We start from the raw sequence: 24322 nt of genomic DNA, 5'->3' as shown, positions 1-24322 counted from the left end.
TTTAGAGTTCAATATATGCCTCCTCTGGTTCCTGGGGAGCCTTCTCTCAGCAGGCTGGATACAGCATACACCGCCCTATGCAATCTGGAAACCAGTAAGTTTATACAAAGCTGCACACATAGTTGACCACACATTGAATGATCATGACCAGGGACATAACACTGTTATAACAGAGGATGTCACACACAATGAGTTTGAAGTAACTTTGCACACTGTGTACTACAAACGCAGCTAAAGACGGATGGAAAGATGTTAGGGTGTGGGGTGGTGTTGAGGTTGGTAAACTTTTGTCATTAGAGGATCACTACCCACAAGAGTTACACTTATCACTTATCCCTGAGAGTGTTGTATATGTCATTGTGAGTGTGGTGTTCTTGTGACTGGATGTCTTATGAATATTTAGTGAAATAAATAATTATACTGCTAAATATATATTTATTTTTATAAAAGTATAGTTTAATTCCATAATTGCATTGTATACACTTGTAATGAAGTAATACTATCAAGCTAATACATCACTTGTAGCCTGAAACTAAACCACAAGCTCACGTCAGTAGTAATGGTCTCCTTTATCAGAGCTCCTTCATTTCCTGCTTGGTTTTTTTTATTTTTTTTTTATGACTTCATAGCTGAACGAGAACTGTTTGTCTTTTTCCTCCCACAAAGGGTCTGCGTGTGTGCGAGTAAGACAGAGAGAGGCTGTGTAATTCAAAAGTTGTGCAACACCTCGTTTACACCTGCAGTGCAGCATGAGTAGCATGTCAGCAGCACACAGTCGGCTTCAGTTCCCGTCAGAATCTGTTGAGCCACAGTACCACTGCACGTGCAAATGTGTTTTGACAGCGAACACACAACGGTACACAATTATTGTCGTTGAAAAATGTAGCGGAACCATCTCAGTTTTTCTAGCCGCTTCTAAGTCAGTTTAAGAGGGTTTAGATGCTTGTCTGACCTTTTTTTTTCTGCCTTGGTGACCAAATTTGTCTTCAGGGAGGGAAGCTGATTTGGATGCTATTGGCGCTTAAACGACATGTTAATTATTTCTAGACTAATCTGAAACAGAACAAGAATAAGGCAGAAAGAGAAAGCAAGAGACAGAGAGGACAAGCACAGAAGCAAAAGAGAAACTAAACTGACTATACTGTCACTGTAATGTGAATAGGATGTTCATATGAGTAAGTGTGTAGGACTACGTAGTATCTAAATCATTTTGTCTGTTAGTTTATTAGTAATGTAATTATTTTGATGCTGTGATGATCCACAGCTGTTAATGTGTCACAGTTGCGCTACACGTTTTTTTTTTCTTGCATTGGAAACCCAGTATAGTTTTAAGTGTTTGAAAACTGTTAACATGCTCATGGTTTCATGTTTATTTCTGTCTACACTGATCTGCAAACATAATGTGGGTTAAATTTTGGATTTGTCTATCTGTTTTATGATCTGTGCTGTGATTCTACAGGCTAAGACTTGTTATTTTATAGATAAAGATTCAACGTCATGCTTTTTGCGTATGGGTGAAAAGACTTGACTTGAGTCATCCACAAACATGCACTTCATATTAAGTACAACTCAGGAAGTGTTTCTTCACATAGTAACGTTTTCTGGTGTTATTGCTCCCTGCTGTGTTTCTCTGAAAGTTCAAGTATCAAATGACGTGAGAGCAGGGTCTCTTGTTTTCAGGTTCACTCAAAGCGGAATTTTCCCACATCAGGCTGGTTTTACGAGACCTCTTACTGTGTATTAATATTATGATCAAAACTATGAATGTGTTTGAGGTATGGTTGAACATATTTCTGCTCTGCTGTGAACTTAACCAGATAAATCTTAAAGGATGTGATCTTTTTTTTTTTTTTTGTCCTTCATCTATTTATTGAAATTTTCCATATATTACACAAAAACAAAAACAAAATACAGTGTGTGGACAGTATACATACGCACACACACACACACACACATACACACACACACACACACACACACACACACCCACACACACCACAACGGGAGCGGCCCAATTCTGTGAGATGAACTCCAAACCCCCATAAGGCTGTGCAACCAGATCTGGGGTGTGAAACCCAAAGGCTGTGATCTTAAAGCCCAAGTTTTTTACATTTCTACCTAGGCCTTGTTTTCTTCTCTCTATTCAGTCAGGTTGTTTTTCACATGACCCTGTATCCCTTCTTTTTTCATCCAGGATCTGCAGGCAACAGAGCTGGCTGCTTACTACTTAGTATGATAGTCTTGCACAGCACATTTGGGATGTAATTGATTGAACCTGAAAGCCCTCAGTTGTCTGCTCACATGGCCATTCAGAACAATCAGAGGAGTTGACAAGATCACATGATACCAGCGAGGAGAAAATGTGAATGGGCCAGTGCTGTGCAGATTGATGCACTGCCTGATCTGCTCATTCACCTCTGCACAGCATAAAGTGATTCTTATGAGCAGTGATAAAAACGTCACAGAGGCTGTATAGAATTAGCAGAACAGGAACAGGTTTATTGGAGCTTACAAGATATAAACGTCATAACACCAATTTTATAATGCTACTAGCTGTGCTGAAAGTAATCAAGAATAGGTCTTTGTATTCATAACCTCAAATATTTACTGCATGGCTTTTTTATTAATTTAATAGACGTTTTGGCCTAAGTCTTCTGCAAGTGACACACATGATTATTTGTGCTGCTCAGCTCTAGAAACGATTTGGCTACCTTGGCATTATGTTAGGCATCATTGCACCTCAACAGTCTGAAATAACAGGACCAAGCGTGTCGGTGTTTGGCTAGTAGGTCACACGCTGTACATTCATCATTATATTAATGAACTTCTTCTATTTTTTTGTTGTTCTCTTTAAAGAAAGAAAATGAAAAAAGTAAACAATCTCTGCAGTGAATAGTTTGTGGTGGTGTTGGGTTAGGTCTGTCCCACACAGCTGAGTCTGGCTGTTTGTTTACAGCAGTAAAATCAGAAGCAGACCACTGACCCTGCTTCTATTTTTACGTTTCTTATTGTCTGTTACAAACTGTGTGTTTGTATTATGAATCCAAAGGGTTAGGCAGTCTGTGTGCACTACATTACATTGCTTGTATCTTCACACACTTTTCTTACTATAGACCACATTTCAGAGGGTTTCGCTGATGAAAGATCAGAGCCTTCTTGCTTCTTCTTTCTTTTTGATGCGATTAGATAATGAATAAAGGTTAGCTTTCTGACACTGTAAAATCTACCGTACTGTCTGCCCTCTTTGCCTCATTCACAGTTGATGGTGTCCCTGGCTGGGCTATATAACTCAAAGTTCACTTATTGCTCACTGTTGATAACATGAGAGTCAAATTTCATGATTGTGCTGGTTTAGGAAGAGCTCTTCCAAGGAAGTATATCACTAGATGATTAACTGTAATTGTTGACTTTATAGTTGGTAACTTAACTACTTATCTAAATGTCTATGTATTTCTGTAGAAGTAGCGTCACACTGTTGCTCATCTTCCTCAAGGGATTACACATGCTTACAGTGACGGTTAATTTTCAGGAGCCTTTGTCTTTTTAAGGTATTTTTGAGTCACGCTTAAATAGCAGAAAATGTGTCAGGGTCCTGCATCTGTAACATATTAACTTACTTGTCTATAAAGTTATATATTGATGCTATGAGAGATCAGTAGCTGAAGATTTTTAACTTGTGTGTAGTTTGTAAACTACTAAAGTAAGGTTTATCACAGGTTGGACCACCATATAAAACGTATCAGTCCATTACCTTTAACTCATTTAACTTACAGAAATGCATTGCAACACAGTGAGTGTTACAGTTACTCAAAGGAACTCTAGCCGAGTAAATCTGTGTTCTGTTCAATGTCTAAAACATGTGTGCATTATTTGTGCTAATAATATTGCAGTGTGGCTGTTATTGTTAAGAATGTTGCCTAGTTGCATTTTGGGATCCATTTCTTGAAAATTACATTGGCTTGAATTGTGCTGTAAAGATCAGCACTTCTGGCGAACTGTTGCAACATAAAACCTTTATAACTGAACCGCATTATAGTGTTTGGAACATACAGCAGTTCTGACACTTGAAGTTCCTAATTTCACGTTGTCAAAAAAAAATTATGCAGACTGTCTGTCAGGAAATAAGTTATTTTTAAAAACGCATTTTAGCTGTTTAACCTCCCACTGATTGGAGTCTCTAACTGAATAAAAATATATTATATATAGTTATATGCATGGTTAGCATGTAAGAGATTATAAAACAATAACAAGGTTCATAGATCATTTGTACACAGCTACAGCCTGTGTATAATAATAATAATAATAATAATAATAATAATAATAATACATTTCTCTTTTCATACATAGTGAAGATCAAAGTGCTACAGTATTGATAACATAAATCACACAACATACAGGAAATAATAATAAGAAAAGCCTTCCTGAATAGAAATGGATTTTAGGCTTTTTTAAGTGTCTGGAGTCTGTGCTGCCTTCACATGGTTAGGAAGGCTGTTCCACAAGAGCAGAGGAGAAAGCTCGATGCCCCCATGGTACGGAGCTGGGTACCAGGGGCCCAGAGAAACAAGCTGTTGGCAGATCTGAGGGTGCAGGTGGAGGTTTGTTGTAGTATTTTCTGTAGACGGGGGCATAATTTACCGAGAGGACACAGTAGCATCTGCACTTTTCAGAAGGCAGTTTTAGACCCCTCCACTTTTAAAGTCTGAAAACTAAAGCCATGTCGAAAAGGGAAAAAAAAGCCAACAAGGAAAGAGCACCTGCTCAAACTCCCAGTTCCCCTTCCAAATCCCCCTCCCCCTAACCCTAACCCTCCTGCCCCTCCCTTTTCCTCTCTGTTGGTTTTAGGCTGACGTTGACTGAACCAACACTGATACACTCTTGCAATAATGTGGCAGGTGTGGAGGTAATGTGGCTATTACTAACATTGGCTGGCAAGCGGTATAGTCACCATATTTCCGAAGGGAGTGAAAAAGCAATTAGACAAACTAAATATTTAAGATGGTTATAAAACAGCATGATATTTCTATTAACCTGTCCAGCTCAAAAAATAAGTGTCTGCCAACAATGTAATTAAAGCAGAGTCTCTCTTGCTGCTAGTTTACTTTAATGTTACACTCTCACACACACCACATTCTCTACTGGACTCTGCTTCCACATCAGAGGTCAGATGAGGTGGAGCTGCCTAAGGAGAACAGAGAGGGTGAGGCAGGGTGAAGCAACACTGAGTCATAGGCAGGTTATGTATAAAGGCTCAGGTGATGTTGGTTTGTTAATGAGAGGAAGGAGTGAACACTATAGGACGTGAACACAGTTGATGAATAAACTAAACAAATAATAATGATAATGATAATAATAATAATAATGATAATAATAATAATGATAGGTCAGATGAGGTGGAGGTGCCTGTGGAAGACAGGGAGGGCGAGTCAGGGAGAAGCAGCACTGAGTTGCAGGTAGGTTATATGTTACTGTAGTCCCTAAATATATGTAGAAATGCAAGAAAAGGGATTCAGTTGCATTTGTTTTCCTGGGGTACGACCCCCAGACTCCACCGCCCCCTTTATTGTATCCCCCCCTATTCTTCAAACCAAAGTTACATCGTTGCTTGTAGGTACATGAACACAAAACAGTAAGTCAATCGTCTGCTTTGGCTGAGAGCCGCTAACCAGCTTTGTGTTGTTGGAAAGCAGCTGATGCCGGCCTGCCAAAACTTCTACTGTAATAATATCACTGTCATATCACTGCTGGCTGAAGGGCCAGGAAGGGGATTTCCAGCGTGGATGATTGTTACCATTCACAGAGCTGTGATGTTTCTAAGAACTAAACTGACTCTCCCTGCCAGTGCGATCCCATGACATGTTTTCCTAATTTCTGTTCATCACTCATGATTAGAACAGTTGGTCTGGCTTTTTTTTTGGTGTAATTTTACTTCTCATCTGTGGAAAAATAATCTGTGATTTTTTTTTTTAAATATTTGTGCATCAGTGATCACTGCTTGTTCAAAAAGTACTGTAAACATTTTGTGGTGTTGTGGTTATCTAAAAGAATTCTCAGGAATTTTATAAACGGATGCCCACAATATAACAGATTAAATATTGAATTCTGCTGAATATTGTGTTGGGAAATTCAACAAAAAAAAATGACAGGAACCATGTTTCATACACTGGTTTCTTTCTACTCAGTGGCTAAAGGGTTGGCCTCTTAACCTCTTGGTGTGTTTTGAACTTAAATCAATCATTCTCCCTGATCTCTGGCCCGTGGTTAAGGACACAGAGCCAAATCCTGTGAATAGCTTTGGCAAAGCTCAATCTCTCTGAGCCTGAGCCGTGGCACATGATTGGAAGACAAGAACGTGGGACGGCACTGTCGCAGTTCCACCTTGAAAGTTTAGTTTCTCTTTTGTTTTGAGTGCGCACCATAGAAGCTTGTTGCAATATGATGACTGACACTCAACAAGAAACTGATATGAGGATAGGTTGGGTCTGTCAAGGTCTACGGAGCTGTTTTGGATGTTAACATTTGGCTAAAGGATAATGATTGGTATGAAGGAAAGCTGGACTTTGGATCTGAAAAATGGGTATCTTGTTCTCATTCACTCTCCTTAGATATGTGTGGGTGTGTGTATGTGTTCTGTCATAGGCTACTTTTGGGGACAAATTTCAGACATAGCGCAAGTTACTTAGGGGCAGCTTGTTCAACTGGGGAGAAAAGCTGTGGTGCCAGTTTATTGTGAGGGTAAGTTTCCAGGAAATTATGTTATCTATTATCTATGTAATGTCCCCAAAAGTGACGATAATCTCATGAGCGTGTGTGTGTGTCTTTCTTTTTCTCTTACATGCGTCAACTTCCTTCTGCCTGACGTAATATTTGTGTTCATATTATCTTTCTTGTATCTTTAACATTTGATGTTGACTTCGAACACTTGAATGTAGTAACAGCTCTTCATTTTTATACTTCCTGATATAATATATAGCTCCACTTACTTACCATTATCGACAAATGAAACTGAAAGTGTTTTCTGCTTTAAGGTCATGTGACGATTTGGAACGTCTAAAACAGTATCTAATGCCGTGTCATGTAGTGAGGTCATTTTATTTGAGTATTACATCTTCTGTACTGATGGTTAGACTTGAAGACTTTAACTTGATATGTTTTTCAGTTCTCCAGTTGCTCCTTTAGTGGAGCTACTTATTGCACAGTAGCAATAGTTGGCTGTGGTTACACTTGGCAGCTCTAAGATATATAGTCTAAGTACATCACTGTTAAAAAAAAACAGCATGTGTCAGTTTTACTTGGAATAAATACTGTTCAAACAAACTAAACTGGTCTCTCTCTCCTCCAGGCAATACCACTTGAACAGCAGCACTACCACCGCCACTCCGGATGTGCACCTTGACATGTACTCGGGATTCTCTGACATGGACTTTTCCAGCCTCAACCTCCCGAGGAATGGCGAATTTTCCCAGGTGGGTTATACAAGTCTTTTGCATGTGTTGGCATTGTGGTATTAACAAACTGTAAGACAAGAGGCAGTATGAAAAAGACTAATGACATACATTGTAGTTTTCATTCTCAATTCTTTCTCCCGCTGTTTCCACCTGTCCTTCTCTCTTCTACTTACTTATCAGAGGAATGGACTTTGCCTCCCACCCACTTCTTTCATCCTGTCTACCATGTGTACTCAGCTCCACTTAATGTACCAGAGTGCAACCTGATTAAAGCCTGGTGTTGTCTAGACTGCAACACTACCTGCCCCATTCCTGTCAAGGCATGTCATTAATAAGACACTGTAATTTTGCATTCTTCTACACTTCCACTCAGCATCCTCCCCCCAAAAAGAGAGATGCTGCTGTGCTGTGTGTATTTTGAGATGTAAGAAAGTTCTCAGTGTTTTTCAAGATTTTGTGACCTATTTGAGCATTTCTGGGTTTTTTTATCCTCACCCCGGGGAGACAGTGCTGAGGATATTCATGTTCAGTGTGGGGAATGCTTATATGTGGAGAGTGAAGTAAACATGCTTGCTTCTCTTCACTCACATATTTACCCCACCGGTCCAGCTGAATATGCTTTACAGTCCATCATTTGCATTTTCTATTTCTTAGTGCTTTTGTGTCAGTCTTGCCAATTTCTTTTAGTAAGGCAATTGTTCTGACACAGACCAGTGAGTTTCTAATCTGAGGCCCATTTGGTCTGAATAGATTGACTGCCATTATGGAACCATATTAAAACACAATGTGCTAAGATGATGAGTTTTGAAGAAGGGCAATCATGGGTTACCAAGCAGACTGGCAGTATTGTCCATATGATTAGCCTGTCTGACAGTTAAAAGGCATAGGATTTTTTTCATGGTTCAACATAAGGCCAAAGTAATAAATGTCAAAGGGGGGGATGAGGTGTGACAGCAGATGCAAAAAAAAAAGGCATTTCTTTACTTGATTATGCATTTTTCAAATCTTTTCACTGAATAATGTAGATGCTAATGACCTGGATTTAATGTCCACATGCATTCAGAATGAGTGAAGTTGCTGTATTTGTTGTTGAAAGAGCAGGGGTACGTTTTAAGTATACACAAATAAAATCATTACTAAATCATCTTTTAACTATATATAAGAAAGTTGAGTATTGTTTCTCAAAAGGCACTTAAATGATTCAGCCCAAACTAGATAAAGCCCAAACTACTGCTATCTTAAGGTTAATAAAACCACTTCATAGCTGAATAATGAAACCCACTGAAAGGGAGGTGAAAAATGTAGCCTTAAAATGTATATTTTTAGTGCAATATTATTGCATATATCTGTAGCATTCACATGATTGCAGTGTGATTTAATTGATTATAATACTCAAAACAAAAATGAGTCAGTTTCACATTGTAGGAAGTATTTTCCTTCAGCAGCTGTGTACAGGGGCTCTCTGGAGGTTCGTCTTATAGCGTGTAGGTTTGATAAAAGCGATTTGAAGTTATGCAAGGTTTTGCCTAATGAAGTTAGGTCTTTACAGGTGCACATCATTATGTTGCTGGCACTACACTTGCAAGAACATCAAATATCTTGAAAAAGAATACATCAGAAGTCATTTTAATATAGAGGTAAATCTCAGGTAATATTGGTCTTTTGTCCACTTTTGATGTGTAGTTTGAAGCTTTGTTAGACTTGTTTGTATGTGCAGTAGTATTTGCACTACCCCCAGTAGTATTAATCTCAGTATTAGTCTCTCTACTAACATACAGTTAACAATGATCAACATTTAAAAGGAAGCACAAGTAGACACAAGAGTTTCACTTCATGTTTGTGTCCAGGTGTGTATCTGAGTGTGATGGTTCTATGGAAAAAAAGAAGAAGACTTTTATCACGTATGAAAATGTTTTGTGTGGTTGTTTAAGCCGGGGGGGATTTCAAGAACAAAGGCTACACATGAAGGCTTTCATAAAGGAGAGTGGTGTATCTTCCTCATCATGTGCACTGTTGTTCTGGCATGGATTTAGTGATTCATGTGGGGTTTCCCTACTTTTCTGTCTGCCTGTGTCAGCGTGTCTGACTGTGGCTTTCTTCTTTATAAGGAGGGGTCATGACTATGTGATACACATTGGATCTATTTATCTGTCCACATATTTAGAACAGTATGGCCTGACAGTTGTCATTTCTGCTCTTGTTTAAATTCAATTGGCTCCATCGTTGGTGCATTTGTAAGCAACAGGTTTGGTTTCCCAGCATTGGAGATGAGGAATGTTATGGTGTGTGAGTGTGTGTCTCTGTATGTGTGAGAGATAGAGAGAGGGTGCTTGTGTTGTGCTTTCTCAGCTGTTCTCTCTGGTTTTGGACACTCCCTGCCATGTGAGGCATGCAGAGAAAATGTAAGTCACGGGGTCATCATGACTAGTACTCCACCTCACATTCAGCTCCCTTTTACATCCTCCATTTTTTCCCCCTTCCCATCACCACAGCATGCCGACCCTGCCCAGTTTTTCCTCTATTCACCCACAGCCGTAAAGCAGGATTTCTTCTTCTCTTTGCACTGTTAAACTGTGACAGTATAGAAGAAATTTGGGCTAGTGTGAGTGACTGATTAAAATCATTGATGCATTTGTTTAGCTGCCAGGTGACTGACAGTCATGTTTACCTCCAGCTAGTTTCAGTTACAACTGTAGAGTCATTAGTGAAATCTCTTTTGGTTTGCACGGCTTCCCACTGTGTGATAGTTTGTTTATGCACTTCAACAGAGCTCAGTTGGAATATCCTCATATTGTAAGAAGGCACACTGGTACAGCATGCAGACAGGATGTCTATGTGGAGATCTCTGGTAACTGGAAAACTAGAGCCGACTGTTTGTTTGTATTAGAATGAATAGACTCCTCTTTGAGAGTCAATATCTATCTTAGATTATCAGCCCATTACTATATATCAATATCAAACAACTGAAATGGAATACATGTCTGCCGTACAATGATGTTTATAAATTTGATGTCTCACATTTTTGATATGCTTTGAACAATTAAAGTAATATGTTTACCACACACATACAGAGGTTTCTAATGTACCTAATAGACCCATTACATTACACTGCAATGGCTTTAGAAGATGTCATAATACATTTCATAATAAACACCTCCACTGAAACCTATTGGATCATTAAGTAGTAGATATTTTCTTATATTTTGTAGATATTTACTAAGTTTATTATTGTCTATTAATCTTTTTAAGTTATTAGATATTATTTGTATTTGAAAGAAGAAATGGATTGAGACAATGCTTTTATGAAAGGCTTATTACTTACGGTAATTGATCATTTGATATGTGAGTGCCAAATTTCTTGACTCTTTCCAGAAAACATCTGAAGGAAAAAACAGCTCCACATTAAATCTTTCTCAGGAGTTATTGGGAAACTCGGGAACCTATAAAATAAAGCACTATCAAAACACTCAGCTTGGGCACAATAAAATAAAGATAAACTGTGGAAACTTTGACAAAACCAAACTGAGGGTTATATCTACTGATATGCAATAATACTCAGACATATACAAGAATTAATGGCTTCTTTTATCTCGATTCAAACGAACCCTGATATCCCCGACTATGCTGACCTTTCACACACCAGAACGGACACATTGAAAACGAAAAGTATAAACTAGAAAAACTGCTTTATCATCAATACCATCAAAAGACACAACCCCTGCTCTTTAAAAGACGCTGAATGTTAAACTCACCCACTGCGGTCTGAAGGAGAACTGTACAATTCGCCACAGTCTCACGTGCACACTTGTGCAAGTTTTAAATCGGGTCAATTTGTGGATCCAAAGTATGCAAACTTATGAAAAGTATAAGAATGAAAACAAGACTTACTGGAAAACAAAAAACCAGAAGTCATTCACTAACCACTCTGGCTAACCTCAACCAGTGAACAATGTTGTGCAAATGCACACATTAACACACCTACTGTATAGTCTAGATACTGTACGTGTACGTACACAGGTACATGCAAAAAGGCACGTTTAGGCACATTTGCGGTCTTAGTCTCTTACCACATATTCCCGTGCTCTTCCTCTCACTACTACACATTCTCAAAATGAAGACCGTCTCAAAACTCTTCAGAATCCCTTCAAAACCTACTAAACATGTCATGCTGAATTGCAAGGAAATCAGTGCACAGTCCATCTAGAAATGTTCAGTTGACTTGAGCTTTTAAACGACCCAAAATGGAGATGTTGATTAAACTGAAAGGTGCTTTGGGTTTTTTATTTCACTGGCATAGATGATTATCTTGTTTTTCTTGACTTATTTCTTGCGGCTTACCACCAATGACAAGGATCAGCTCTATATCTCAGTTACTTCCTTATGAGACGCCCTACCTTCATTTGGATGGCCTAGTTTGAAAGGGGAAGTTTAAAGGTTAATTTGAAGGATGGTTAATAGGTGCACTGTTTTCTGTGGGGAGTGTGTGCTCCACCTGATCCAGTTTAATTTTAGATGAACACCGGGCGGTTGGCCTCTTCAACAAATGTTAAAATATTATTGAAAGTGAATTTTAGACCTGCTGCACTTTACATTACCAGCACACATGTATGGTGTTTACAGTTTGATAGCATTAAGAAAAGACATCAGTGAAACAGCAAGAAAGATGGTACCAGGTGGGAACTGGAATCAATTTTCATAAATGGACATTAAATCAGCAATACTAAAATCTAAACAATAACTATCTCTACTAGTATGTGATCCCAAGCACCTCCATTACACATTGTCACCAGGCTTTTGCAAAAAAAAAAAAAAACGGTGCATGTGACAATGAGACTGCCTTTACATCAGATGCGTTGTTGTCTTAGTGAAATCAAGCTCCTTCTTTACACTGTGATGCAATGAGGTATGTGTGTGTATGTCTGAGCCTTCAAAAAAGCTCATCAATGATTCATCCCTCCCTGATGGCCCTCCGCGACCCAACAGATACACACATATGCACACACATTATCCAGAGGATTCCCACTCATACTATGATGACACCATGGACAGGCGCCACTCCGTCTCTGACAGTCTGACTCCCTTTCAGTCCAGCACAGATGGACATTACAGCACTTCAGCATCCCGGCTTGATATCGTGTATTCCTGGAAGCCGGGTGCGCAAATGGACCCTTCTATTCCAAAAACCCTAGTAAAGGAGATAAATCACATTATTGTTTTTAAATACCACAATGACCTCACTTAGGATGGAGCTCTTCAACAGTTAACATTGCCTCTTTATCAGACAAAACTAATGTTATGACACTGTCTTTGATAAACATCTTTGAATTGTTGAAATAACCCATTTGCTATCAGATTCCCAGAATTCTCTTTAACAATCACAACCCTGATTCCAGTAAGTAGGAATGACCTTTTTTTTTTTATAAAAAAGGTATTTTTGTTTAATTGTGCACAAATAGAAATATTGGCTGTTGAGTGCTGAAATAACTTCAGAATATGCACATTTGCAGCTTGCACTTGATCTGCTAATACATTTCTGACCACTTCAGCTCTCTCCTTGATATTTTGAAGCTGTTCTTATTGTTTTTGGAGGACCATGTAAAAAACTCTAAACATGGTTGTCAATTTGTTTTTCTATGCAGATAAACACAGCACAGCTAAATTAATAGAGAGAAAATTTGAGAGGCTGACTGACAAGTTTGCATTCTCATGACTTTCCTCCCCAGTTAAAAAACAGCTATAAACCATAAGATAATAATCATTACTAGAACAGCTGTCTTGAAATTGAGCCTGCACAGACAAATAGAAAGACAAAGACAATGTATGAAGTAAGACAGGCAGCCAGGCAGGGATTCAGTCTCTAAATATAATAATCATTAAATAGCGGCCCAGGCCCATTAAACATAGCGGTAAGCAGCGGGGTGTGAGGAGCGGCCAGGTCCAGAGCGCAATACTGTTTACACTACAAATGCGGTTGAGTTACACCATGTACAGTAAAATGGGCCCGACTGCCAGTAACTCTAGTCACTTACCAACAAAAGCATCATTTCCTGAAAGCTCCTCCCCTCCTCCCTCCCTCTTCTCCCCACCTCTCCCCTCCCCTCCCCTGCTCTCTCACTCACTCTCCAACCACCTTTTCTGAGCTCTGAGGAACTAGTCCACATACACTATGACTAAGCCCTCTATGCAAATACCTGACAGCGCCTGGTGAAGCAGGAAGCATGTTTTAGAATCGCCTGTGTCTCTTGTTGGTGAGAGAGTGAGAGAGAGAGAGAGAGTGAGAGTGAGAGAGAGAGAGAGAGAAAGAGAGAGAGACAAGAGTTTTTGTGTGTGAGCTGATCGCCCATAGCGTACCTGCGGTAGATGAGTGTGTGGGACCAGAGAGGAACTGTAAAGGGCTTAGTGAGAGTCCACTGTTGGGGTGGAAGGTGAATACCAACACTTTGATCAACACATGGAAGAGGCTGTCGCTTTCGGGGATTCAAGGTGAAGCAGGAGTGGATGTGTGTGTGTGTAAACCCCCCCCCCCCATACTGCAGCTGTTGGACCCATGTCTCTCATGCAGTTCTGGACTAAATTGTATTCACAGCTGGGACGACCGCTTCCCAAGGTACTAGTACTGTTTTGCTTCTTTTTTGTTTTGTATTGTTTTGTTTATATTACACTTTATGAAATTTGAAAATCCACTATAAAAGACTGTTGTTTATTTATATTTGTGGCGTCATGGCCAGGAATTGAACAGTGTTTTGAGACATGCGCAACTTCCACCAAGTGAAAGCTGCTTGTGTGAAGAGTGTTTATTGTCCTTATCAGGAAACCTCCAGATAAGACGAGCAAGCACTTTATTACCTCAGTATTGCTGTATTTTTAACTTAAACTTCCTTGAATTAATTTTGAAAATACTTCCGTGTAAGTACAAGACCAACAAAGGCTGGCTTTCATTGGAAGTGATCCTTTTTTTATAGTCTTATATTTTAAAAATGATTGGACAAGACAAGAGACAAGACAAGAGACAATCAGAAAGTGTGAAAATGGATTTTTAAAGCAGTTTTCAAATGAGTTTCTCATAATAGCCTGTAAGAGCTGGTTTCCTGGACGAGTGCTGAGCCACGTCTCAGTCTCAAGAGGTTTTTTAAATTGATATCTCAGCTGAACTTTAACATCAGACGAGGCTTAAACCATTATCCACCGACTGTGTTTAATCTGTTTTAGACTCGGCTGCTGTTTATTGAGAGAGGAAAATGTCAAAAACGGTAAAGCAGGCTCACTGAAAGTTTGCCTCTGAGCCAGAGAGCAAGTCTGGCTGTGGTTCTTCACCGGCAGGTCAGCCAGCATAGTCATTCACCCGCTGCTCCGCTGAGACTCTCATTCCCAGCCAGGAAATATGACAAATGATTGTCTGTGTCACCCCTTGCAGTCTTCCAGTAAGTGCTAGAACCTGATATCTTGTCAGGCAAAACAGCACTATCATCTGTTTTCTGAATGGCTGTTAAAAATGTGCACTGGTGTTACTGCATGGTAGATGGAATTGCATTGTTTTTTTAGTTCATCATTCATTAGAGTGTGTTGGGTGAATTTGTAGCTTATATGAGTTCAGTGACTTTATTCGTGCGAGGCCTGCCGAGCCTATTCCTGACTGATTGTCTAAACTCGCCCTGTCAGCATTTTCGCTCTTGCAGAATAGAAGACATTACACAATCCGTGGTCTCAAATAATTCAAGCTTTAGACAACAAATCCACATTTTTTTAACATGAAAACAGTCCGGCTGAGGACCCCATTTCATGGATCTGCTTGCTTTTGTTTTGTTTCTGTCCATCTCACCAGGATATGTCTTTCCTCTACACATGCAGTTTGAGTTAACACCCATGCATCAAAAGTATTATGAGTGTGTATGTCTCATGTGGGGGAAAAAAAGCAATGTGGAGAAAAAAAATTTAACTAGTCCCTGAAGGATGGGGTCGCAGCAGGGCAGCCTCTTGGTGGGCACGTTTTGTCTGTTTCCTGGTATCACGTTAAACCTCGAGCATGATCTAGGCGTGCAGCTTACGGGAAGTGAATAAACAATGATGAGAGTGATAAGTGAGAGAGTGAGACTGGGGAGAGGGGGCTAGAAGATAGAGGATGGGCACCAGCAATTCAGCTTTCCTATGCTGCAAAGAGAAATTTCTTTATCAATATGTAATCATGCCTGCAATGATTTAAATTTGAGTTTATTGCATGAAATGTGTCATGCATCAGTGCCAATAGTAATTGCAAAAAAAAAAGGGAACAGCTTCAGGTTAGGTGAAAAGACAAAACATATGGTGATATTTGAGCTGGTTATTGCTGGTCATTAAAAATAATTCATTCTACATCCTGAGATGCAAAATGAAGCAAATCTGTCAGGCATTGTCTGACACTAGACAGCTGCAGCAGGAGGAAGAGACCGAAGATGAACATGTCAGAGTGCAGGTGTTACGGATCATCTTGTTTTACTGTTAACGAGTGATTTTCGCTACTATCCATGAATGGTTGCCTGTAGTGATAGCAAAACATACAAATCTGATTCTTTGGTGGTTTCTAAATGTTTCACTGGTTCTAAATGTTAGTAAAAACTGGGACACGAGTCACACGTCAAGAGATGTGCAGTCATTTTCATAAATACATAATACATCATAATAATACAGAGGATCTCAAGATTTTATAGCCTTTCATATTAGACTGTGTATATATACACACATCTAATAGCCATCCACCTCACCACATCAACTTGAGAATACTCAATACTCATGTTCTTGAATCAATCATTTTGGACTTCTTAGTACTTTCCCACTAAAATCACCTTGTTGAATGAAAACTTTGTCAAAGGTTTGGTTTATTGTTAGGCTGCTCTGCATGTTCTACGTTTGTGGTGTCATTGTATCTCAATAGATAACGATTGTCTCAAAGTGAGAAGGTCCTGTGTTCAAATCTGGCAGCCGACAGGAGCAGTTCTGTTTGGAGGTTGCACGTTCTCCCGATGTGTGAGACACACAGGTTACGTGCTGTCTTTCTCTTGGTGTTTGTGTTTATAACACACACTAACAACCAGACAACCGGTGTCAATTAGCTGAATGGTCAAGTCACATATGTAATGACCACATTCCTAGTTTAAATTCAGCTGGATAACTTTGTTGCCTGTCCCTCTATTTCCACTCTTGTTTTACTGTGTCTATTTATAGTGTAATCAAAATAAATGGCTAAATAAAGGTTCAGTAGATGATCGTTGAGGTACCTCATTTGCCTGATTTTGGGCCAGGAAAATTGCTGTAAATTTTTTTTAGCTCAAAATATTCATTTTATTACAATCATCTGCAGCATATAAATTCAGTCATAAAAGTGACTGCTGAATAAATCTCTCTTGCACTCTTATTGGGCACGTCATGCTCATCTTTTTAACGAGTGTTATGAAAGTTGTATTCCATATCTGATTGAAATGATGTCAAAGCACATTCATGTGTTAAAAGTAATCAGTAAATCCTGATTGTAAATGCTTTTGAAGTTATTTTAACTGGAGATACTTCAAAGTGAGAATGTGAAGATATTCATTCAGAGTTATCTGGTCTTTCATAAGGTTTAAAAATGAGTGACCTGTGCCCATGGTGTTAAAAGTGTAAATTCCCTGCCCAGTTTAGGCTGTGTAAATTTCTTACCTGAGAACCAAATCAGCAACTAACAGGTTATAAGCATACCATCCTGACTCACAAAATGATAGTTGTCCTCTGAGACTAGGTGTGTGAAAGTGGGGGTATGTGTCAAGCACAAGGAAAAAGAGCGCAAAGTTGTCAGAGGCAACAAGAGAACCTGTGAATGTACCCTTCAGATGTGGTTTTATTTCGGGGAAGCTTCTTGTAATCTGGTCTCCCACACTTACAAATAAAAAATAGGATGTGGTAAAACATAGCCTTATTTCAATTTTATCTTGGCTGTTCTGTATAATATCAATTTCAACCACTTTAACAAATAAAGCAACTGTGTCTTTGTGTAAATAATGTATAAAGACTCTAATAGGCTCCTGTTAAAGGGAGAGGTTGACGACGTAAAGAGACGTCTGCATGGAAACATGATCTATCTGACTGACTGCGCAGACCTGGTGTTCTTTTTTTAAGTTTTGACATATTGACACAGTCACTTATCCTCTTGGCTACGTCACATGTGACTGTTAGAAATGACAGTTTACCCCTGTTACAAATGCTGTGCGGTATTCTGTGTTGAAATTTCTGCATAACTGAGACGTCATCTTGCGTCAATACTCAGGCTCATACACGCAAGTTTCTCACACTGCACACAAACACACAGAGCCACAAAATTAGATACTATCTGTCATTTTTTTGTTTTTTTGTTTAGTTTTTTGTGTTTTTTTTAACGTTTACTCAGTTTTACAAATCATTTTCCAGAACTCACCACACTGTTCTGGATGCTTATGCTTCTTTTCTATATTTCTTCTTACTAGGTGAAACTGTTGACTTGAACTATTGAGACATGTCTTTGTGTATGCCAGCTCATCCTCATGGCATCTATCCGTGGCCAACTTCCTCTTGACGCCAATCCAAAAAACAACATATCTTCTTTCCTGCTTTTTATTCTGGATCTTTCCTCTCTTTCTTTCTCAACTCCTCCTGCTTTTTCACGTGTTAGCACCTGCATGTCCTTTGCTGGACAAAGACATCTGGATTTTCCCAGTTAGGTAGATTAATCTGCCGACAGTATCGTGTGTGTTATAGAGCCTAGTTACCATTATTAGTTTCTAGTAGTCAGCTTTAGGGTCTCCTACATACACAACTTGATGAGCTGTTCTTTGAACCAGTCATCGGGCTGCTAGCTGGGACACTTGACATGGCATCCTTTTATTTTCCAGAACATATGAAAACACTGGAAAATTCCAGGAGGCTTGTAAGCAGCAAGCTGTCCCTGGCTTGTTTTACTCAGACTTGGCACAACATGAAAGCCTGACTGTCAGGAGGTTCCTGGACTGGGTATACTGCTTCGGTTGGCCTGGGATAGTTGTTCTAGGAATGGTTGTCTGTGAATGAGACAAGTAGAGGACTATTATTTTCTTATATTTACAGCTGTAAACATGTCAAAACAATCACATGTGATCATCTTACATCCTTTCTCAGACTGTCCCCTCAAATTAACATTTACAAATTAAACAGCAGCACAGTTGTCAAGAAGAGTCAACGTGTGTCTTTGGAACAAATTTCAGCAGGAAGCACAGATTAAATATTATTGTCAGAGGCCTTTTAGAATCAGCTTTGTCGTGGGGGCCTAAGTGGAGCTCTATGTGCTTAGTGGAACTGCTAAAAAACTGTGAGCAGCTCTCCAGAGTTGAATTGGTATTTTTGGTTGTAGGTTGTGTGACTAAAGGATCTTACAGACCAAAGCAAGATGTTAAAAATATCCATGTGTAAAATACAGCAGCTTTTTGACAAATTGGTTTCTTGATTAAAGCTCTGAGATGGGACAAGCAGATTTAGTTTAAAAGCTTTTTGAGGTGCATCAAACTGTCTTGATGCTACTGCTTCAATCTTATCTTGATTTTGAAGTGTTTTGAAATGAGAACCAAGCAACCAAAGTAGTTTTTTTGACAAATGAAAAAGAGAGAGATGGCATGAAAGAGAGAGAGAGCATGGCAGTGGTCAAGAAAGGAGAAGGGGCGCTGGTAGAGTGAATGATGGAAAATAAAATGTTATATTCTGATCATATAGTGGCAGAGTGTAAATATAACCATCAAACACTCAACAGATGATTCTCTGTGGAAACAAATGCTTTTAGTTTAATTTGCCTCCTCTGCATTTCTCTATTACATTAATTCATTACATCCAACTAACAGCAAATACAAAGAACAACAGCACAAATCTGTTGGTTCAGAGATGTTGTCATTTCAAATCTAATGCCTACAGTGCATCAAAGGAGCATCAAATGAGGCGCATCAATTATCACTCTGTGCATTTGAGTCTTAATACAGCAGCAGTTCTGTCCACTAAACACTTAATGTGCTTAACTACTAGACAGCAAAATAAATCAAGTTAATGATGAATTCGAAATGAGAAGAAGTATAAACTGTTACCAGTCTATTCAGGGGCAGATTAATCAAAGAGCCAGTTTACTAAAAAGGCAGTGTCTGCTTCAAGTGTGTGAGAAGGTCACGGAAAGGAAAAGCTTAGAGCTGTGCTATTAAAGTCACAGCCCAGCAGATATGTCAGAGATGTAGGACATGCAGACAGCTTGGTATAACGTAATCCAGACAGAAAGAGAGACACCAGTGGTGGCTTTTCAGTTCCTGGCCCCAGACCCACCTCCATGAAATCACACACACACACACACACACACACACACACACACACACACACACACACACACACACACACACACACACACACACACACACACACACACACACACACACACACACACACACAGGCCATCAGTCAAGTTCTGTTGACTCCATGGACAAGGTCAACAGCTGACACCAGAGCAGAGAGCCTGGGGTAGGGGTTGTTTCAGTCAGCTGATCATTGGGGTGGGTGAACTAATAACCCTCAGTTCCACCAGTTTAATCACACACACACGCAGAAAGCATGAATTGACAGATAAGACCGCTACTTCCAGTGCACTTTTTTTTTGGCTTGTGCACAGCCTCATGCTTGGTTGAACATTCGCTGTACACTATCACAACAAATTAGAGTTGTGGCATTTTATTAGCATTTATAGCCATCAGATTGCAGACTGTTTATTTCATTCACAAACCCACATCCCTACTACTATTGTTACAGATACATTTACAGGCTCCGGCAGTATTTCTGTAGCCATTAAGTGTAATAAAAGAGGATTGAAAAGGGCCCAGTGCATAAGGTGTTAAAGTTGCTGCTCCGACAGACCACAGCAGTTAACGACCTTTTCTGAATTACTCTTAAATTTATGTTGACCCCAGTGACTATTATTCTCTACAGTGTACAGTAGTAGGCTTAGATTTATTACCTTTTTTATCACTCATTATAACTATTAAATGGTGATAATATCTGGCTAAAATTTAATATCAATGAAAATAAGTGGTTAAAAATATCCTCTTCCTGCTGCAGAACTCCGTGGGAAAACAAAACTAGGATAAACAAACAATGAGAGGCTGAAAGTGCAGAGAGAGGAGATGGCAGAGATAGATGGGAAATAAGGGATGGGATAGGTTTAAAAGTCCGGACAGAGAATAAGAGATGACATAAACGTATGGCTGAGATGGTGAGGTCACTTGAGACTTGTTTGTGTGTACATATATGTGGGTGTGTGAGGTAAGTGGGAGGGTAGGGTGACATGTGTTGTAGCCTTGGAAAAGCAGCCAAGCTGGCAGTGTGTAGGAGGGGAAAGCCCTGGGCCTGGCCTGCCTGCCTGCAGCCTGCAGCCTCAGCTTGGCCTTGCAAATCATTGGGTTATTGAGTTTAACAGGATGTGGCCTGCGGACTAAATAAAGTTCTTACCTGCTTTTTTTTTGTGATAGCGGGGGAAGTACTTTGGGGTAGTAACAAACTGTTAAAGGCAAATTTCACAGTAATTTCTTAACATGAACACACGAGAGGTTGGTTCAACAAATGATGAAGCTTTGATTTGATCATGACCTGCATCAAAGATAACTGGGGGGGCTTTATGAGAGGTACATTGGTAAGAAATCCCATCCCTGCTGTTGCACCATACAGACTTCACCACATGCCGGCATGTCAACAGTTGTCGACATTTCCAACATGCCAAAGAAAATGCTGTGGAAAAGTAAGCTTTCAACACTGTGTGGCTGTCTGTGCTTTCCCCAAGACAACAGTGGAGTTAGTAGTGATCAGAACTAACATACAAAGGATTGGTCAATACCAAAATTGGGTTGGGGGAACTCCTGTAATCTGTTCATCCTACCCTGTTGTGGAAAGAATGATTCCACCACGGTGGAGTTTATGGGAAACACAAGCCATGTCTTTTGAAAATGTTCTTTTAAGGGCATGTTCTTGAGAATAAATCCCATCTGATAAACCTCAATTATAATTAGTAATCTTTGTTAGTGATACACAGCTACTATTGATATATGACTATTGATCAGAAGCTGTTTTCCTCCAGTAGTAACATTTGAAGACAAGAGAGCTAGATAAGCCTATGTAAAACAGTGTATAAAGCAAACTAAAAAGTAGAGCTGCTTTACTTCCTTGTATGGCAGCATTTGAGCTTATTATAAGGGCTGTGTCATAAGAAGTGTCATTCTAGTCATTATATGAGGAAATGCTGTTACTTACTTTTCCCATGGAAACTTTGAAAGCTGCCCGAATAGCACAAATAAATGCTTTTTTCATAATTTTGTCTTTACTAATGATTATTTCAAACTGACTGTGCCTGGCAACAGTTACCATGGGTTTTTAAGGAGGCGGTTGTGTTGTGTGACATTGTTTTACATTATTCATCATAGAGTAAATACATTAACCATAACAGATAATGAATCCAGGGTGTTTGTGGGTGGTTTATGTTTAGAAATGTATTTTTCCACTTCTGATTCTTAGTCCTGATAACCTTCAACCAAAAAATATCAAGTAACTCTCATCTGGTGAGTTGGGGAGGGTGGGGGGCTTTTTGCAGCCATTTTTCTTTTCCATGTGCCACATTAATCATCCCCAGGCAGACAACTGTCCTTATCCAGGCTCTCAAATATAATTTACTGCTTCTGTGGGTACATGGTGTGATATACAGTATATGTGCTGTGCTTCTATATGCAGTTTTTCACAGAAAGTCCATTTGAGAAAAAGGTTATTTAGATTGAACCATACTACACGCTAGCGGTCAAAAGGAGGCTTGTATTTGGTTGTGGTTGTAATGTCACTGTATATATTGTAAGGGGGGGTGGTGGGGGGGGTTAATGTGTGTCCTAGCATTCAGAGCAGTGGAGAAACTGAAGTGGAAGAGGAACACGTGAAGGGCTACTTGTTCACAGAAGGGTGGACAAATGACAGGAAAAAAACTTGCACATGGGATTTCACATGTCCTTTTTGTGTGTATGTACACACCAGACACACACACACACACACATGATTTTTCTCGGGATATTCCCAGAAATAACAATAAAGATTTGAAACAGATTTCATTCCCTGGAAGCAATTTCGAAAGAAAGACAGAAAGAAAGAAAGAAAGAAAGAAAGAGTTACACACACACACACACGTAGTCAGATTTTTTATTTTTATTTTGTGCGGCAGGAAAAAAAAGAGAGTTACAGAGAGGGAGGCAGGATTAGTAGTTATACGGCTGTGTGGCTGTGTGCTGTGGAAGGAGCCAGATTACCATCAGAGCAGTTGGAATTCAAGCCTTATCTCTGCTTGGCAGGGCCCAGTCTTAGGAACAGTAGATGAACTTGCCCTGGGTACGGGCCCTGCCGGGGGACACACTGCTGCCTCTGTTACGCTCTGCTTAACAACTCGATTAGCATGGTGCTGAGGTCGGCCATGTCCTGGTTAGCACTAACCTGCCGCAGTTTTCTGTGATTCGGCTGCATCAGAACTGTCGGTCCTCTCTGAAAAGCAGCACTGCGTCAGCACAGTGACACAATCTGTTTAAATGAGTTTACATGACGCAAACACAAGTCATATCAAAACGTAACACGGACCGTTAAACCGCAGATGTAAATACAAAGCACATATTTGCAGAACAAATGTATTTAGGGCTCGTTTCAGCTTGAGCTTGAATTCATCTGTTATGATGCAGCACATTGAAGTTATTAACATTTTATAGCCATAACCATTTTTACACACAGAGCTATTATGACAGCTCATAACTTAAACTGTAACCCAACGTTTTATATCAAATCTGTTTAAGCAGACTTTATCCAGTGATGGGTATCAATGTTTGGATCTGAACTAATCCCTCTCTCATCAAATGTTTGTCATTTACTCTGCTGCAAATAAAAAAATCTATATACTTTTTACCATCATAGACTCACTGCATGTCTCAATATGCTTATCTGTGTGTTTCCACAATTATGTTTCTGTGGAATGATGCCTCTGGTGACATGGTGTCCCTTTTTTCCAAGCCTTGTTGTTTACTCATCTGTCCTCAGCCAGATGAGCCAAGAAAGGAGGGACGAGAGCAAGGGGTGAGACAGAGAATAGAGTTAGATAGGACGACACACAGCTGACAGAAAGTACAAACAAAATGGAGAAAGAAAAGGCGGTTTAAAGAAAAAAAAAAAGAAAAGTGACAGGTTATGTGTCAAGGAGCGGTAGTGGTATTTTACCGGGACCTTCTGTCACCCGAGAAAAGACAGTTGCTCCAATCAGCTGTCTGAAGGGCAGAATAACTCTAGAGAGCCTGTTTTCAGAGTTCGTGCCTGATCTTGCCCTCAGGAAGCACACACACACTCACGCACACACGCAGGGAGAAAGAGAAAGAGAAACGTAGGGTGAGAGAGTTGAAGAGTGAGACATAATCATAGAGCTACCAGCAAACTCCGATAAGCTGAGTGCTTTACCCTTGAAAAAGCTCTCTTTCCAATACGCAAACATCCACATGTTATGGTCAGTGAGCTGCAGAGGGCAAAAATATATACATGTACAGCATCTGTTAGCACACACAGGGCTGAGCTCGTGTTTGTCTGCCTGCTATTTACCACCCACACTAGGCCCCATTCCCACATGATGTAGTCATGTTAGCACTAAGAGCTCGACGTCTTGTCTTCTCACGTCTGTGAAACATTTTCAGATGAACTGTGAGTAATGGCTAACAGGCAGCTATGACAGAAGTCAGCACAGCTTCTCAGCATTAATCAGTAGCAGGTTATTGTTGAAACTGAGTCAGCATCACAACTAATCATTTATCTCTGTGTTTGGACAGTTTTTCCTTTAA

General features: G+C 39.7%; 1 protein-coding gene across 5 annotated transcripts in view; it reads left to right on the top strand.

The window, feature by feature from the left end:
- The window catches only part of si:ch73-63e15.2 (protein strawberry notch homolog 2), a 60132-nt gene that overhangs the window by 16077 nt on the left and 19733 nt on the right, over positions 1–24322 (top strand). For 3 of the 5 annotated variants that reach the window (XM_053322666.1, XM_053322665.1, XM_053322664.1), the window contains exons 3-4: positions 6–94; positions 7343–7466. In XM_053322666.1, the coding sequence (XP_053178641.1) occupies positions 6–94; positions 7343–7466 (213 nt within the window). Of the gene's footprint in view, positions 1–5; positions 95–6477; positions 6578–7342; positions 7467–13566; positions 14056–24322 lie in introns of those variants that run through there. The other 2 variants (XM_053322667.1, XM_053322668.1) reach the window with 2 other exon arrangements.

Source organism: Scomber japonicus, chromosome 7 (assembly GCF_027409825.1).
Source record: "Scomber japonicus isolate fScoJap1 chromosome 7, fScoJap1.pri, whole genome shotgun sequence".
NCBI lineage: Eukaryota > Metazoa > Chordata > Actinopteri > Scombriformes > Scombridae > Scomber > Scomber japonicus.
The sequence above is the reverse complement of the archived record's forward strand: the minus strand, read 5'-3'. Positions and strand labels throughout refer to the sequence as shown.